This window comes from Solanum lycopersicum, chromosome 6, assembly GCF_036512215.1.
Source record: "Solanum lycopersicum chromosome 6, SLM_r2.1".
Classification (NCBI taxonomy): domain Eukaryota; kingdom Viridiplantae; phylum Streptophyta; class Magnoliopsida; order Solanales; family Solanaceae; genus Solanum; species Solanum lycopersicum.
Window position 1 is genome coordinate 2,758,574 of NC_090805.1, and position 19,049 is coordinate 2,777,622.

Genomic DNA, 19,049 nt, shown 5'->3' on the forward strand with positions numbered 1-19,049 from the left:
GAATGATCATATTTCCTTTTTAGTCTGTTTAAAAAAGAATAACCTCTTTCCACATTGCATGTTTAAGACCATAAGATCTAAAGGCATTTTGATAAATTTGACATAACTTTAATTTATAACTACATGATTAAAAAGTCTTCTTTCTTTTCTTAAACTCTGTTCCAAGTCAAATTAGGTCAATTTTTTTGAAACAGAGGGAGTAAATAATACTAAAGTCAATGAGTTGTAATTATTGTAAATCCAGATCATTCATTTGACAAACAATTACTCTGTTTCTGAAACAAGGAACATGGCTTCTAATATTGCAGAGGTAATTAATTAGGTTCATGCTTCAAAACTCGCTTCTTCTTTTCTTCTACCATGGATTTCATTACGACATATTTCTTTTGAAACTCAGGAAGGTTTTAAAAAGCACCTAAGACGTCCGCTTACTTGCAGTTATCCAACAACTAACTAGTTTGGCTAAGAATGTTCTAACTTGTAAAATAACTTAGAGCTCGTTTGAAAAAGAAGTATTCAATTTTACTACCTAGGTAAGAGTTGATTTGCAAATTTATTCATTCTTTTAGAAATCGTTTGAAATTAATTTTAAGTCGATAAAATATTTACGGCGTTTGCGGGGATTTGGAGTTTTTCTAACTTTAAGACTAACGACAATCAAACAACAAATAATTAAGAGCATGTAAAGAGAGCGGGAGAGAGATTTGAGTTCAAATCCATTTCTTTCTGCATCTGTCCTAAAACTAACAAAATAACAATAGAAATGACAAGGACTTATGCCCAAACATAACAAAATACAACTAAAAAAAACAAAGAGGCATATCGCCCAATTTCTTCAACTCCTCCACTCGCTTCAAATTTTGACCCCAAGGTCTGTTCATCGGCTTATATGGGTTGACTCGATGAAGGAAATTTGAGCCTTCATGGCTCTCCGAGATGCAAAGGGAAGGTCAGAGTTCATAGGAAGGGAAGTATAGGTATAAAGAGTTCTACTAAACTCCATTGAATCCTGGCAAAACAAATACATTTCAACCAATATAGCTTTTACCTCTAACAAACAAATAGAGAGGACTAAAAATTTCCTTTTCATATGATACAGAAATACAAAATGCTAGCAAATGAGTGTGGTAAATGATAACAATCGGAATACATTGATTAAAGAGCTAGACATATTTGAAACCAAGTCACTCCTCGAGATAACAGGACGAAGCGGAAGTAGTATGTTCATCAAGGTGAAAACCAAATCTTAAACTCATCTTAATAAGAACAAGAACCGAGCGTGCTTTCCTAATCAAGAAATACAGCAAAAACAACTAAAAGGAATGCCGGGAAATAGTGAACATTAATCATCGAAAGGACATGAGAAACAAAAAAGATGCTTGGAAGCCATAAGTGTTTCTAAAAAAACCACTTGGAGGAGTGTAGCTAAAAAAATAAGATAGATATAAGATTTAAATTTCTATCTTTGTTTAGAGAGGTGCTACTGTTGATATAGATGTCACTTCTATATTTAAATACTATTTGGAAAATATAAATACAACGTATAATACGCACAACAAAGTCACAAACTAATTACATATAGATTAACCTAGAAGAAGGGAATGAGATACTAGAACAGAGAAAGGAGATGAGAAGTAACTGAAAGCCAAAACTTTGACATAATTTTCATAACCGTTCTTCTAACTCCTAATCTTATGTAACAAATAGTTATTGAGCCTAGATCTCAAATAAAAGTCTCTAATAGCCCACAGGCCCTTAGAGAGTCAACTTGATTCACAACATACAACTCTTTTATGTTATGCAATATATAAAAGTAACGTCTACTCAGAAGAGCATTATGAAATCTTTTTAGCACACAAGACTCCGAAGGCAAGACTAGCTCCATTTCATCCACGTTGCGTCTATACAATGTGTGACAAATATATATAAATTCAAAAATGTTAATCTTAATACACATCTTAATATTCAAATTCACTAGTTATTTAATATAGAAATCCCTTAACCATAGTTTGAGCAAACCCATCATTGTGTTCGAGTTCTCTTAGAAATTAGAATCAAAACAATGTTTCATCATTTTGTTTCACAAAGCTTAACACAAGAAGCAAAAAAGACTTTTGAAACTTGTGATGGTAAACATATATAATAGTATTTGCGGAGAAATAAAAGCTTTAAGTTAAGAAACTATATTTTAAAAACATGTTAATATTATATCTGGATTGAATAATAATAAGAAAATGGTGTGTAATAAAAATGAAAAGCAAAAAGTAATATAAATTGAGGAGAGTATTATTCTTATGAGAAATTTGGATTAGCTTTCTAATTAAATTAATCTATCTAAACCTAATTATGAATTTGGACTTTGTAGTAGACAATTAAGTGATTCATGCTTTTGCTTTTTAGTAGCACTAACTTATCTTTATAATTTTTTTAATACTATACAATTATGCATGATTTCCTGTATTAATTTTTTAATATACTGAGATTCTTTTCTCCACTAACCCCAATCACAAAAAAAGTCTTTTTTTAAGCATTAAACCCAATTTGTGTCATTAGTTATACATAGTTTGTGTTTAGTTCCATAATTTTGAGCTTTCATATAAGAAACCAATTAGGAGAGAGAATTTTTTTTTCTCCATCAAGTAAAAAGGTTAGTTAACTCATCTACTCTATTGAAGAATATGACAAAAATATTTGGTAGTAAGTTACATCTAGATCTTAAGTTGGATTTTGTTTATGAGAAAGTAGAAAAATGAAGATTTTTAGAATCCGTTGAATAAATAATGTGACCTTGTGAAATTCGAATACATATGCTGCTCAATCAGTAAGCTGAAACTTGTTCCTTACTACTGCTTGATAGATGAAAAAATGAAATTGTGAAGTTAAAAATATTTTTAAAAAACTAAACTTAAACTTTTTAGGGGTATGGGTGGGTGGGTAGAGGGCTGGGTTGGGGACTGGTAGAATGGGGTGGGTAGGGGGAGGTTAGAAAAGAGTTTTGGAAAATGTTTTCCTTAAGTTTGGAAGGGAAGTCAATTTCCTTAAATTCGAGGAAAATGATTTGATTTGGAAAATATTTGACCCAACCAAATATGAGAAAATTGAAAAATATTTTCCGAAAAATGTTTTCCTTCATACTAAACACACCCTCATTTTAAAACAAAAAACAATTATGATCTTTTTCTTTTATTTATGCAAAATAAAATATTTAAGTACTTTGCTACTGTTGAATGACTTACTGACAGCAGAGGCGAATTTAGGAATTATAGTCACTGGGTGCCAACCAGAGCCTAACCCACATGATTTGATAGAGGTGCACGTGCATCCGTTAACTTCAAAAAATTACGTGTATATATGTATATCTATCGTGAGATACTGGCATAAAGTAGAATATAATCAACAGTGCACCCATAAGAAGCGTAGGAGGCCATTGTTTAATTGATTTACAAGCCAGAGAAACCACTCGCGAGAATACAGTTCAATCGTATTTCATTATTTTTATTTTAAGTTTAGCTTATAAATCATATTCGAGCCATTAGTAACTAATCAAATACTAAATTATTCGTTAGTTGTAGTAAAATTTCGTTAACTATCTCAATTAAAATAGTATTGGTGCATCAAAATCTTCAAATTTTAAATTGTCTTTACTGCTCAGTAGACTCACCGATAAAATCAATATTAGATTTAGATAGAATTATTCGTCTTGTGGCTGGACGGGGAGAGCAGGATTGGGCGACGGATGAAAGCCTGAAGCTTTAATTAACGACAACTTTTTGTTGTTCCAAAGTTAGAAGGAGAATTCAACGGTGAATAGAATTTTCTTATTATATTTAATCATATAAAAGAAAAATCAAAAAATTAAATTAAATTAGTTAAAAATAATTATTAATTAATACTTAATAATAAGTTAATAAAAAAAATCAAAATCAAAAGAGAATGTGCCTTGTAGTTTAAAAAAGAAACGCTGGATGTGGTTAAAAAGAAAAATATAAAACAAAAAAGCGCTGGCAATGGGGTTGATCCCTTGGACTATGGCTTGTAAACTTGATAGTGACACTATACCAAAGAATACTTTTGTTCTCTAAGTGACACTGTTTATATATAAATATAACGGAAAAGGACCTAAAATACCCTCGAAGTATTGAAAATGGTACACAGTTACCCTCCATCCACCTATTGGCCCCCAAATACCCTTCACATCCACCTTTGGGTCCAAATTTACCCCTTCATTAACAGACCAAAATTAAAAATAATTAAATAATATTTTTTAATGACGTGACACTCAACCATTGGTTGTAATTTAATTATTTAAAATAATTTTAAACCCACCCATTACCCACCCATTTTAACTAAACCCACCTATTACTTTTAAGTCAACATACTACTGTTTATACTGAATCTGGTGGCTTGTTATTACTTCAAGGGTATTTTAGGCCCTTTTCCGTAAATATAAATAGAGTTTCTGTTGAAGTTCGTGGGTGGCGTGGCATTCTCACGGGCCTTGATAGATCCGCCGCTGACTGACAACACTATTTTTCTCAATTTTTTTCATTCAATTTTTTCATATCGTAGTATGTTTTTTTCTTCATTAATTTATACTTTGATATTAATTATTATATTTGAGTACATATTTTAAACTCTGTTGTTTATTTTTCTGTAAAATTTTCTCCAGTTATATTAAATATGTACACATATAATACATATATTCATTATGCAAAAAATAATTATTATACTCCATTTTAAAAATTCATGTTTTGATATTCTATATTAAATTCAATAATGTGGAACTTGCCGATGTCTACAATGTGTTTGATGAAATGACAACCACTTGTTTTTATCTGCAACAGTATAAAAATTGGCTTTGCTTCATTTAGATTAATATAATATTTTATTTATATTGTGAAAGACAAGAGACATTGATTAAAAAAAGACTTATGGGTTTGTATTTTAATATTTCATTACTAAAAGACTTGTATTGTATATTTCAACCACTACACTTGTTTTTTTCTCCAATAGGTTCAGCATTATTTCTCAAACAAAGGGTTCTGTAGCTAAACTTCAGCCTGTGTAAAGGTACCATCTTCTTCTTTGCTAAACTTAATGATTAAGTGAGCACTTTTGGTATTTAAAGGCCTTGTGAAGTCGATGAATCGTATTTTATTAATCTTTGTTTGAATTCTAGATCTAGCTATTTTGATTAGTCTTTTTGTTGTTTGCCTTTCAACCTAACTACTTCTTCGATCTCTTACTTCAACAAAAATATGTCAAAAAGGTATGAACATGCTTAATCTATTGATTCTACTTCAGCTACTCTCAAAAAAATCTTTTTCCATTAGCCCAAGTCGAGATAGGAGAAAATTATTAGAGAGATTATTAATCTAATGACATTTTACTTAGATTTTAATCAAAATAAGGGAATAATATCCTGTTATTTAACTAGCTTTTAAGAATTATGGGTGGAAAGTAGAAAGAAGAAACATAACAGAATAGACAGTAAGTTATGCTTTAATGAGTAGATTTGTATATGATTACATATTTTGTTTGACTTTTCGGTGTTTCGATTAGACTTACAAGTTTTTAATACATGTATCATTTGTTGATTTGTCCGTTTGGCCCGTCATCACATATGAAGTATGTCCATGAGACACACCGATGTCAAGTATAGATTTCTACTTGATCATACACAACTTTATCTGAGGTTGATGCCAAATTTACCTAAACTTGATATTTTACATTCACACGCACAATAATTTTCTTGTAGGCTCCTTATATGCCCACATAGACGAATCTAGGATTTGATATTTACAAGTTTCTATGTCGACGTCATATTAATATCAATAATAATTAGATTCACAATCACATATTTATAATTATTAAGTCGATAACTTTCTTCTTTGTATAGGTTGAAAAAGTAATGGTAAACGAGCAGGACTCCTTTTTCTTTTTTTTTGTAAATAATTAACAGTTGTGAGATTTTATGTTTGTGATTTCATGTCATAAACATTTTGATGTGTGATTAAGATTGACATTTCCAATTGTGCGAGTCTAAAATTACTATATGTGAAAATAGTGATATTATTGATTATTCTTATCTTTTCATCTTCTTTCTCCTGTTAAAGTTTTATCTACTTCTTATTCATCAGGTCTTGAGAAAAAGTAGAATCATGGAAAAACGAAAAGATAATGAAGAAACAAACAACTCATTGGTATGTTATTTTATAGAGTAAATTGTAAAGTATTGAATTATAGATATGTGGCTTTAAAATGTATTATTTTGGCAGGTGTTATTTTCTGCTCTTAGCAAGGACATTGCCGATGTTCTGGTTTACCTAGAGAATGAGGAAAATCAAAAAGCTCTTGACAAAGATCAAGTTGAAAAGCTAAAATTGAAAATGGCATTTATTTGTACATATGTTCAGCTTTCTTATTCCGATTTTGAGCAGTTTGAAGATATAATGACAAGAAAAAGACAAGAAGTTGAGAATCTGCTTCAACCTCTTTTTGATGATGATGTCCTTACTAGCCTCACCAGTAATATGGATGACTGTATCAGCTTGTATCATCGTTCTAATAAATCAGATGCCACCATGATGGATGAGCAATTGGACTTCCTCCTCTTGAATCTCTATCATTTATCCAAGCATCACGCTGAAAAGATATTTCCTGGAGTGACTCAATATGAATTTCTTCAGAATGTATGTGGCAACATAAGAGATTTTCATGGGTTGATAGTGAATGGTTGCATTAAGCATGAGATGGTTGAGAATGTCTTACCTCTGTTTCAACTGATGGCTGAAAGAGTAGGACACTTCCTTTGGGAGGATCAGACTGATGAAGACTCAGATGGGGATGACCAGAATGATAGAGACGCTCGACTCTTCCAGCTAACACATCTACTCTTGAAGATTGTTCCAACTGAACTGGAGGTTATGCACATATGTTATACAAATTTGAAAGCTTCAACTTCAGCAGAAGTTGGACGCTTCAATAAGAAGCTCCTGGAAACCTCACCGGATATTCTCAGAGAATCTATCATTCAACTTCAAGAGCATATGATAGCTGTTATTCCCCCTAGCACTTCAGGGGCTCGAAACATTCATGTCATGATGGAATTCTTATTACTTATTCTTTCTGATATGCCCAAGGACTTTATTCATCATGACAAACTTTTTGATCTCTTGGCTCATGTTGGAGTACTTACCAGGGAGGTATCAACTCTTGTACGTGACTTGGAAGAGAAATTAAGGAATAAAGAGGGTAATAACCAAACAAATTGTGCAACCCTAGACTTGCTGGAAAATATTGAACTCCTCAAGAAAGATCTCAAACATGTTTATCTGAAATCCCCAGATTCATCTCGATGTTGCTTCCCCATGAGTGATGGACCACTCTTCATGCATCTTCTACACATGCACTTAAATGATTTGCTAGATTCTAATGATTATTCAATTGCTTTGATAAAGGAAGAAATCAAGCTGGTGAAGCAAGACCTGGAATTCATAAGATCATTCTTTGTGGATGCTGCTGAGCAAGGATTGTATAAAGATATCTGGGCACGTGTTCTAGATGTGGCTTATGAGGCAAAAGATGTCATAGATTCAATTATTGTTCGAGATAATGGTCTCTTACATCTTATTTTCTCACTTCCCATTACCATAAAGAAGATCAAACTTATCAAAGAAGAGATCTCTGCTTTAGATGAGAACATTCCCAAGGACAGAGGTCTAATCGTTGTGAACTCTCCCAAGAAACCAGTTGAGAGAAAGTCATTGACAACTGATAAAATAATTGTAGGTTTTGAGGAGGAGACAAACTTGATACTGAGAAAGCTCACCAGTGGACCGGCAGATCTAGATGTCATTTCGATCACTGGTATGCCGGGTTCAGGTAAAACTACTTTGGCATACAAAGTATACAATGATAAGTCAGTTTCTAGCCATTTCGACCTTCGTGCATGGTGCACAGTCGATCAAGGATATGACGACAAGAAGTTATTGGATACAATTTTCAGTCAAGTTAGTGACTCAGATTCAAAATTGAGTGAGAATATTGATGTTGCTGATAAATTACGGAAACAACTGTTTGGAAAGAGGTATTTTATTGTCTTAGATGACGTGTGGGATACTACTACATGGGATGAGTTAACAAGACCTTTTCCTGAAGCTAAGAAAGGAAGTAGGATTATTTTGACAACTCGAGAAAAGGAAGTGGCTTTGCATGGAAAGCTGAACACTGATCCTCTTGACCTTCGATTGCTAAGACCAGATGAAAGTTGGGAACTATTAGAGAAAAGGGCATTTGGGAACGAGAGTTGCCCTGATGAACTATTAGATGTCGGTAAAGAAATAGCCAAAAATTGTAAAGGGCTTCCTTTGGTGGCTGATCTGATTGCTGGAGTCATTGCTGGGAGGGAAAAGAAAAGGAGTGTGTGGCTTGAAGTTCAAAGTAGTTTGAGTTCTTTTATTTTGAACAGTGAAGTGGAAGTGATGAAAGTTATAGAATTAAGTTATGACCATTTACCACATCACCTCAAGCCATGCTTGCTGTATTTTGCAAGTTGGCCGAAGGACACTACAACGACAATCTATGAGTTGAATATTTTTTTGGGTGCTGAAGGATTTGTGGGAAAGGAGGAGATGAAGAGTATGGAAGAAGTGGTGAAAATTTATATGGATGATTTAATTTCCAGTAGCTTGGTAATTTGTTTCAATGAGATAGGTGATTCATTGAATTTCCAAATTCATGATCTTGTGCATGACTTTTGTGTGATAAAAGCAAGAAAGGAAAATTTGTTAGATCAGATAAGATCAAGTGCTCCATCAGATTTGTTGCCTCGTCAAATTACCTTTGATTATGATGATGATGAGGAGCACTTTGGGCTTAATTTTGTCATGTTCGATTCAAATAAGAAAAGGCATTCTGGTAAACACCTCTATTCTTTGAAAATAGATGGAGACGAGCTGGATGACAGTGTTTCTGATACATTTCACCTAAGACACTTGAGGCTTCTTAGAGTGTTGCACCTGGAACCCTCTTTTATCATGGTGAATGATTCTTTGCTGAATGAAATATGCATGTTGAATCATTTGAGGTACTTAAGAATTGGGACACAAGTTAAATATCTGCCTTTGTCTTTCTCAAACCTCTGGAATCTAGAAATCTTGTCGGTGAATAACAAAAAATCAACCTTGATACTATTACCGAGAATTTGGGATCTTGTAAAGTTGCGAGTGCTGTTCGTGGATGCTTGTTCTTTCTTTGATATGGATGCAGATGAATCAATATTGATAGCAGAGGACACAAAGTTAGAGAACTTGAGAATATTAGGGGAACTGGTGATTTCCTATTCGAAAGATACAAAGAATATTTTCAAAAGGTTTCCCAATCTTCAGGTGCTTCAGTTTGAACTCAAGGAGTCATGGGATTATTCAACAGAGCAATATTGGTTCCCGAAATTGGATTGCCTAACTGAACTAGAAACACTCTCTGTAAGTTTTAAAAGTTCAAACACAAACCACAGTGGGTCCTCTGTAGCGACAAATCGGCCGTGGGATTTTCACTTCCCTTCAAATTTGAAACAACTGTGGTTGTATGACTTTCCTCTGACATCCGATTCACTATCAACAATAGCTAGACTTCCCAACCTTGAAGAGTTGTTACTTTACGATACAATCATCCAGGGAGAAGAATGGAACATGGGGGAGGAAGACACCTTTGAGAATCTCAAATTTTTGAACTTGCGTCTACCGACTCTTTCCAAGTGGGAGGTTGGAGAGGAATCCTTCCCCAATCTTGAGAAACTAAAACTGCAGGAATGTGGTAAGCTTGAGGAGATTCCACCTAGTTTTGGAGATATTTATTCATTGAAATTTATCGAAATTGTAAATAGTCCTCAACTTGAAGATTCTGCTCTCAAGATTAAGGAATACGCTGAAGAGATGAGAGGAGGGAGCGAGCTTCAGATCCTTGGCCAGAAGAATATCCCCTTATTTAAGTAGCATTATGGTTGAAAAGTAGATTGTACTTTGCAGGGTACATTGTATATGATTAAGAAAACTTTGTTGCAGTTATGAAATATTTTTGTGGATTTCTCAAAGTTTCTTCAACAAAAATTATAATTTTTATAAATGCACGTATCATTTGTTGATTTGTCTATTTCTTTTATCGCAAGCACACATGTGAGTATAGATTTGGCATAATACATAAACATGACCTTTTAACTTTGGATTTGCACGAGTAGGTATAAAATTGAGAAAATGAACAGTCATCATACCTATGTAAGTGTTTGTTTATCAGGCTGACTCGTACTAGAACAATAAAATACCTTCTTCTAAACGTTCAACAAATTAAATCGGATTTCAGCACTCAAATGAATGAAAGGTTCCCATTTATCTTCAAGGAGAATTACAACAATACAGGACAACAAGTACATTGACAGCATCATTTCAACAGAAAAAACAATAAGAGTTGAAAATACAATAGTTATCCTTAGTGATATAGCACAACAACAAGAGTTTAAACTCATTATTTGTAATTAATTGTTGCAAAGTCACTCAACAAAGGGTCAAATCAATGGCACATGCGCTTCACTGCCACCATAACCAGCACTGCAACTACACAAGGCTCAAGCAAGTAAATGCAGGTGAAAGATCAGCATAGAACTAATACCTGAAGTCTTCCTAAGAAGAAGCCAAAGAGCAATCCCCATTGCTATATGGAGTCGATGTTGCATCTTCATCAATAATCCAAACAAAACCAGGAGTGTCGAACCTCCTTCCTGACACTGTCCTGTATATATAAAGTTTCTCAACAGAGCAACTTTCTGGTCTCGTATCCGGATGACCCCTCTCGTCTATAACTTCAACATTAAGCCCTGGCAACTTCTGGGCTAGCAGCTAACATGCTTCAAAACTTACTGAACAATTAGACATCCAAAGGGATCGCATTGTCTCCACTCTCCAGCTTTGCAGCATTAGCCAACAGAGCCTCATCGCCAAAAGGGCAGTCTCTAATCTCCAACTTACGGAGGTTCTCACAACCAGAGAGAACATATAGGAGGCCTAGATCACTATCTCCTGCAAAAGCTAAGGAAAGCATCTCTAACTTCATAGCATGGACCTCGATATACTCAAACACACGATCAGTAAAAAGGCCAGAAAGAGAAAGTCGCTGCACTTCCTTGCAGTGTTGCACAATGGCCCCAAAACCAGTATCAAGTGGTTCAAGGATTAAGTAGTCAGGAGTTTGAGGCTCGATAATACACAAATGAAATCGGATCATGTTAGGACGGTTCCTTGCAATACTAACTAAGGCGTCATTTGTCATTTGGCGGCAGAAGTATAAAACTGACTGAAGCTTAGGGCAGCCCATTGAGACAGCTACAAGGCCTTGCTCTGTCAAGGATACATTAGGTCGTGGAGCAAATAGATCAAAAGGAAACACCCTAAGCTCTTGAAGTTCCTTACAAGTGTTGGCAATCTCCTCAAGACCGCTATCTTCAATGTAATCGAGCACCTGCAATCACATCCATTCCAAGTGCCTTAAAGCGTAAGCTGGATAACTAATTATGCAGCAGATCCACTGGACAAGAAAAGCCTAAAAACTAATGGAAGCGTCTAACCCGGAAAGATAAACATGAATTGTCAAAGTGTAGGATTCGTGTAACACTAAGATTCAACATTAACTTATTCTTTGTATCGCAGACCAGCAAATTATTCAAAGAGTTCACTCGACATTAATTGTTTAGCTATGTTATCTCAGTAAACACTGAAGTTCATTACGTTGTTTATTTATCCCTGGCATTATCAAAATTAGCAAGACAATAAGTTAGGATAATTGTTCTTCTCTTGGAAACTTGTGTGTTTACAACCAACAATCAATTTATCTATTTTATTGCAAACACAGTTAATGTATTGAGCCATGACTATTGAAAACACGCAATAAGTATACAAAAGTAAAACACAAGCTAGAACCTACCTCAACCGCTGCAAATTGAAACAATTGCCAATGAGCTTGCTAAGATCAGGTATTTGAATGGTAGCATAGCTTAAATTCAAAGAGGTGAGTTTGGAGTGGACTGGATAAATAGTTGGAAAGTAGGCTGGCACAACATCCCAAAACCCACTCAAGCCTTTGAGTTGATTACAGCCTGAAAACGCTTGAGATACATTTATGAAAACTTCAGAAACATCATCCTGCATGTCAGCAGAGTAGGATCCTGTACCAAATTCAACCAACTTCGAAGCATGACGAAGTATCTTTGGAAATTTCTCAATGGGAACAGCACGATTGAGCCGACGAGTCCTCAAATGAGGAGAGCGAGCAACGAGACGCTCCAAAGCTGAGAAGCTGACCTCAGAAGCCAAACAAGCAATGTTAAATGACACAAGCGATGTATAACTATCAGGAAAGTGACCAAGCCAATGGCCACTCGGGTCTTCTGCTTCACTTTCTCCCAGGTCCAGTTCTCTCAGGTTCCTGCAGCAAATAACGAGTTACATTGCTTGTATAGTTTTTATTCCCAGCCCTAAACAAGAATAGCAGCAAAAGAAGGTCCAAATATAAGAGGAGTTGTCATAAATCAAATGGAAAGAGATAAAAATGCAACATTAATTTGATAACCCATGTTACAAGATGTTCAACCCTTTCAATAATTCAAATTCATTGTACTACTTATAATACTGAACCAATAGGTCACACTTTCTGTGCACCATTGCTAGTAAAGTGCAGATATCAAAACAAAAGTTTAATTAGATTCAGTTTCTGCTTAGTTTCTGAAGGTGGACAAAATCGTGCCCTCTTACATCCCTTTCGTTTGTTGTAGCCAAGTCATACAACTATATGCTCTTGCTTCTTTACCCAGTAAGCGAATCAAAGTGCTAAGGCATTTCTTCGCTACGGCGTTCTTGCTACTCTTTCCACCAACTACTATGAAATACCATCAATCAAGCAAAACAGAGGAATGAACTGAAAGACTTAACTAAGGACCCTTTTGGCCATAAATATTATTTACTTTTTTTCTGGAATAATGTCCACTTTATTCGAAAACCAGTGTTTGTATACGAAAAGTTCGAAGCCAACTTGAAGTTGTAAATCAAATTTGGAAAACAACTTACCAGAATATCAGCGACCAACTTTAATATCAGCGACCAACCAGAGATAGAGATTAACAATGTTGCTTCAGCTTCTAAGTCAGATGATGGGGAAATGCATGCTCGACGAGAAGAGATTGTTTACACAATGTGGGAGGGATATCTCAAGGGCTAAAGTACTCAGACGAGAATGCTAAACAGAACCTACTACTTCCTTAAACCCTCAATTACTAACAAGAAACATTTCAAACCCCAGATGCAAAGATTAGAACTTTTCTCACCAGAAAGACTAAAGTACTCAGACAATAAAGCTCCACAAAACCCACTGCTTCCCCATGCTTCAATTACAAGCAAGAAAAGTTTCTCAGATGCATAAATTAAAACTTATCCTAACCAATAAGGGCTGAAGTACTCAGACACCATTTTTCCACAAAACCTTCTGTTCTATCAAATCAGTTTAATGAAGTCACCGGCAAGGGCTAAAGTACTTAGACAACAGTGCTCAACAAAACCTTCTAGTATTTTCTCAAAACAGTTACCCCACAGATGCAAAGATTTGAACTCTTTTTCACCAGTAAATACTAAAGAACTCCAGCAATAATGCTCTACAAAACCTACCACTTCCTCAACCCCACAATTACAAGCAAATACAGGCATTAACCCCAGATGCAAAGATTAAAACTTTCCTCAACCCCTCAGTTACAAACAAGTACAGTTAACCCCAGATGCAAATATTAAAACTTCTTTTCACCATTAACAACTGAAGTACTCAGACAACAACGTTCACTACCAAACAAATACAGTCAACCCCAAATGCAAAGAATAAAACTTTACTCCCCCACAGTTTCAAACAAGTATAGCTAACCCCAAATGCAAAGATTAAAGATTTTTTCACCATTACCAGAAAAGGGTAATCTACAAAGAAAAACACAGCTAATAAGTGCTATGAACCCGCAGTTAGCAGCAACAGGAGCAAGTCCAGTAGTAAGTCCTTCAAAAGACTGTAAAACCAAGACTTCGAATAAATGACTTTGAGATCAGCTCCAATGACTCATGACAAAAAAAAACCATTCTCTTGAGACCAAATTCATCAACCCCTCAATTACAAACAAATACTTAACCCCAGATGCAAAGATTAAAACTTTCATCAACCCCTCAATTGCAAACAAGTACAGTAAACCCCAGATGCAAAGATTAAGAATTTTTCCACCAATAAGGACAAAATACTCAGACAATAATGTACTACAAAACATACCATTTCCTCAACCCCGCAATTACAAACAAGTACAGCAAACCCCAGATGCAAAGATTAAGACTTTTTCCACCAATAAGGACAAAATACTCGGACAATAATGTACTACAAAACATAACATTTCCTCAACCCCTCAATTACAAACAAGTACAGTTAACCCCAAATGCAAAGATTAAGACTTCATTTCACCATTAACAACTAAAGTACTCAGACAACAATGCTCTAAAAAAACAAACCATTTCCTCGACCACCCTTAATTACAAACAAATACAGTCAACTCCATATGTAAAGATTAAAACTTTCCTCAACCCCTCAGTTACAAACAAGAACAGCTAATCCAAGATGCAAACAGTAAAGACTTCTTTTCACCATTAATAAATAAAGTACTCAGACAACAATACTCTACAAAACACACCATTTCTTCAACCCCTCAATACCAAACAAATACAGTTAAACCTCAACTACAAAGATCAAAACTTTCCTCGACCCCTCAGTAACAAACAAGTATAGTTAACCCCAGATGCAAAGGTTAAGACTTATTTTCACCGTTAACGACTAGAGTACTCAGACAACAATGCTCTAAAAAACATACCATTTCCTCAACCACACTCAATTACAAACAAATACAGTCAACCCCAGATGCAAAGATTAAAACGTTCCTCAACCCCTCAGCAACAAACAAGCACAGTTAACCCAGATGCAAAGATTAAGACTTCTCTTTCACCATTACTCAGACAAGGGTCATCTACAAAAAAAAAACGGCTAAAAAATGCTAGATAAACCTGCAGTTAGCAGCAACGGCAGCAGTCCATCAGTAGCAAATCCTTCACAAGACTGTAAAACCAAGACTCTGAAGAAATAAGCTCCAATGACTCATCACAAACAACCATTCTCTTAAGCCAAATTTCCTCAAGAAATGGATAAGTTTTCGCCATTGAAACAGCCCATGGATAAAAATATGCACCCTAACCTTCAAGTACAAGATCGAAGTCAGCAAAATGTGGCTTCCCTTTAATCGTTACAAATCTGAGATCTGGAAAACGTCTAATCAAGATTGAAGGGCTAACAGCATAACAGTTCCCAACGAACACACTTTTCCTACAACACCTCTCAGCTTCATACCAAGATTTACAAACCAAGGATATTGAGTTCCTGTCCTTATCTGAAGTGTTTTATACAAGTAGAATACTAATTTTATGTAGAAGTTTTTTAACATAAAACAACATATATTCCTCTTAGAAAAGTGAAGAAAATTATTGGAAGATTACGGATAAAAGCTAGTTAGATGATTGATTACGATATACCGTATTAAAAGTTTTCAATAATTCTAGTAAGAACTTTTTTTATATATATAGAGTAATTTCTCATAACTTAATTTTTTAAAACGATTTTCAATTCATCTATGACTATAACTAAAAATACAAAAATCTTATTGTATTAATTAACCTGATTGAGATTTTATATTCCTTTTTTAATGAGACGTTTTGGAATATAATAGAAAGTAGTTGGAAATTTGTTTAAATGTTGAAAAAATAATTTTCTGAACACTTTTCAAAAAATTGGTGTTGTTTTCAAACCAAATCATTTGATTTAATTATTATTCTTGTAAAGAAAAAAAAAACTAAAAAAGTGAAGGTTTTCTATTTATTTTATTTATTTTTCTGTTTGCCAAATGTATTAAAGTGTAATTATTGTATGTGATGAAAATGGTGTAAGGCGAATCTCATGATTCCTAAGTAATGCACCGATACTTTTCTCTTCTTTTTTTTTTCATCTCTCGCTCAATGTTCGATAAATATATTAACATTCAATTAATTTCTTTTTGTGTTTGAGATTTTATAATTGGAAGTACGTCTATTTTAATAAAGATGATTTAATATAAAAATAATTGTATATAATAGCAAATTAATAATCTAAAATAAATAAAGTAATTACGGTTTGATTTAATTGTGCTCCATAGCAAACGTTAGCCAAAGTTTGTCAGTCGCCTCTCTCCCAAAAATCTCATTGGCCACTCTCTCATTCTCGTTCGTCACTCTCCCTCTACTCGTCTCTCTCGCTTTATACACAGAAGTGTATAAATTGTGTTTCTGTTTTGCATGAAGTGAGAGAAAATTGTATCTACACATGCAAAAATATATATTTTCCTGCTATACATTTAATTATACAATTTACAAATATTTTACGTTAATTCAATTGTAGAGAAATGCAAATTTTATACAAATATTGCAACGAAAAAGGCTAACGAATCATACAATTGCGAATTATACAATTGCAGTGAAATACAATTTTCTCTCGCTTTATACAATAGAAGTGTATAAATTGTGTTTCTGTTTTTGTATAAAGCGAGAGAAAAACATATATCTTCTTCGTATATACTTATAATTATACAATATACATACATTTTATTTCGATTCAATTGTATGCAAAGCAAATTTTATACAAATATTGCAGCGAAATAGGCAGCGGATTATACAATTGCGCATTATACAATTGCAGTGAAATAGGATAACGAATTATACAACTGCAGCGAAATAGGCCAGCGAATTATACAATTTAGGCCAGTGAATCATACAATTATATATGTATAGCGAGACCAGCGAATCATACAATTTAGGCCAGCGAATTATACAATTTAGGTCAGCGAATCATACAATTGTATATGTATAGCGAGACCAGTGAATTATACAATTTAGGCCAGCGTATTATACAATTGTATATATATAACGAATTATACAGTTATATGGTTGCTATGGAGCGCAATTATGCAAACTTTAACATACAAATATGAATTTTTTGTTTGTTTACATGTGAAAGTTGTCCTTTAATATATTAAGGTTCAAACTTAAAAATCTCTATTAAGAATGAAAAAATATTTAGCATTTTACGTTTTCAATAGAGGGAGAGAAATTTATATAATAATATAAAGTTGAATTTGAAATTGTTGATGTGGCACCCTCCAATGACCAACATTTGCAATTATATATTTTTTCTTTTTTAAAAAAAAAATGACTTTTTCTCCCTAAAAAATGTATAGATGTCTAAATGAGTTAAAACATCAAAGTAAATAAGAGTAATTAATTTTGCAGCTCAACAGTTACTTAAAAACTAGGCTTAAGTCATACACAGATACTTAAAGTTGTCCGCATATTTCACTTAGACACCTCAAGAAAGGTTTGTACCTATTAAACAATTATATTGTTCAAAATAAATATCTATTAAACACTTTTGTTGACATGGCAAAGAAAGTGCACCACACATTTATTGAGCGCGTGAGAGGGATATTTTTAACGAGTTTTTTTTTTATCTCTCTTCTTCTTCTTTCTTCTTAAGGAGTAACTTTTCCAACCCTACCACCATTTTTAACATTTTAGAAGAACAGAATCATGATCAACCAAAATAACTTAATGAGGAAAGAGAACAAGAAAACTGCAAAGAAGTGCAAAAGAGAAATAAAACATACAAAAGAATCATGAAGTTAGCAAGTGAGATCAGTTGTTTTATCAATTAGATCTGTCATTTTTAATCGATCACCTCATCGGAACAATCCCATCTAAATTGCAATAAGTAATTTTTTACCAGCAATTACACAAGACCCACAAAAGGAAACAACTAAAAAGATCCAAAACAAGTTAAATCACACTTGATTTTAGGATTCAATGGGCATTACAGAAAATTGAATCTTGGTTAATAAATTCCATTAACTTCATTTTTCCGGCCATGGTGGGTAAGAATTCATAAATTTTCGACAAAACCCTAATTATCTTCCTTGTACCAAAATTAAACGGAGAAGAATGTTACCGTTGAAAATAGATTGAGGGTTGTTAAAGTTGGAATGACGGTGGAGGAAAAGAAGGAATTGCCATGGGTGGATGGGTTATTTTTTCTTTAGAATTCTTTTTAATTTTTTTTAATTAGTTAAATAGATCAAAATAGTTGTCTTTTAAAGTTTCATTTTCTAAATAATTTTTTGGACTTAAATACCACGTGTCATCATTCAATTTGTCATTCTGTCATGTCATCGTCATGTCATAGCGAGTGTATTACACACATTTTCGTTTTTTTGCTGATTAACAAAAAAATGTTCAATAGGTAATAATTTTAAGGGGCATAGGTGTTCAATAGGTACAAACTTTAGTTGAGCTGTTTAAATGAAATATGCGGACAACTTTAAGAGGTCGACGATGACTTAAGCCTAAAAACTAAGTCCACTACCATTACCATTTAGCACCTTTTCCTAAACCTTTCTCTATTCCTTCTTTAAAATATTATTATATTACAATTAAAACAATTAATATCAATGTAAGTTACAATTTTAGTTATTACTATATTATTTTTTTAATTCATATTATTTAATTAAGTTACAAGTTTATTGATTACTATAAATACTAAAGTATATCATTCTTTTCAATGGTAAGAATTTCTTTTTTTCTTGATTATATTTACACTTGTGTACGTCACTTTGTTATGCCTAATTTTATAACGTTATATTATTTGTGATTAGCTTTTTTTTATTTACTGTAGGAAAGATAGGATGAGCCTATACCTATGTTGTTTGTGAGAATTTAAATTCAAAATTTAAACAAAATAGATAAGATTATTTGTTTTATTTTAGTTTAGTTGATGTCTCTTTTTTATAGTGTTTTTCCTTCAATTTTTTTTGTCTGTGTTATTTTCTTCATTATTGTTGGTGATTTTTTCATTCTTTT

At 33.5% G+C, this 19,049-nt stretch overlaps 1 protein-coding gene and 2 pseudogenes across 3 annotated transcripts; 1 reads left to right on the plus strand and 2 right to left on the minus strand.

Moving 5' to 3' along the window:
* The first annotated feature begins 287 nt into the window (after positions 1–287).
* On the plus strand, positions 288–10,093 carry Mi-1G (NBS-LRR resistance protein-like protein). Of its 3 annotated transcripts, none has more exons than XM_069298677.1 (3): positions 288–310; positions 6,141–6,203; positions 6,279–10,093. In XM_069298677.1, exons 1-3 carry the CDS (start codon positions 290–292, stop codon positions 9,993–9,995), a joined length of 3,801 nt encoding a protein of 1,266 aa, XP_069154778.1. In that variant the 5' UTR covers positions 288–289; the 3' UTR covers positions 9,996–10,093.
* A 269-nt stretch (positions 10,094–10,362) lies between these two features.
* On the minus strand, positions 10,363–15,512 carry LOC101267412 (protein TRANSPORT INHIBITOR RESPONSE 1-like; annotated as a pseudogene).
* Positions 10,425–11,367, minus strand: LOC112940029 (protein TRANSPORT INHIBITOR RESPONSE 1-like; annotated as a pseudogene).
* Positions 15,513–19,049: the final 3,537 nt, after the last annotated feature.

Bases quoted from the DNA above. Each gene is read 5' to 3' on its own strand.
- Mi-1G (XM_069298677.1), top strand. From the start codon at position 290: ATGGCTTCTAATATTGCAGAG. The intron at 311-6,140 runs GTAATTAATTAG...CTTATTCATCAG, and splicing joins TGGCTTCTAATATTGCAGAG to GTCTTGAGAAAAAGTAGAAT. The intron at 6,204-6,278 runs GTATGTTATTTT...TTATTTTGGCAG, and splicing joins AAGAAACAAACAACTCATTG to GTGTTATTTTCTGCTCTTAG.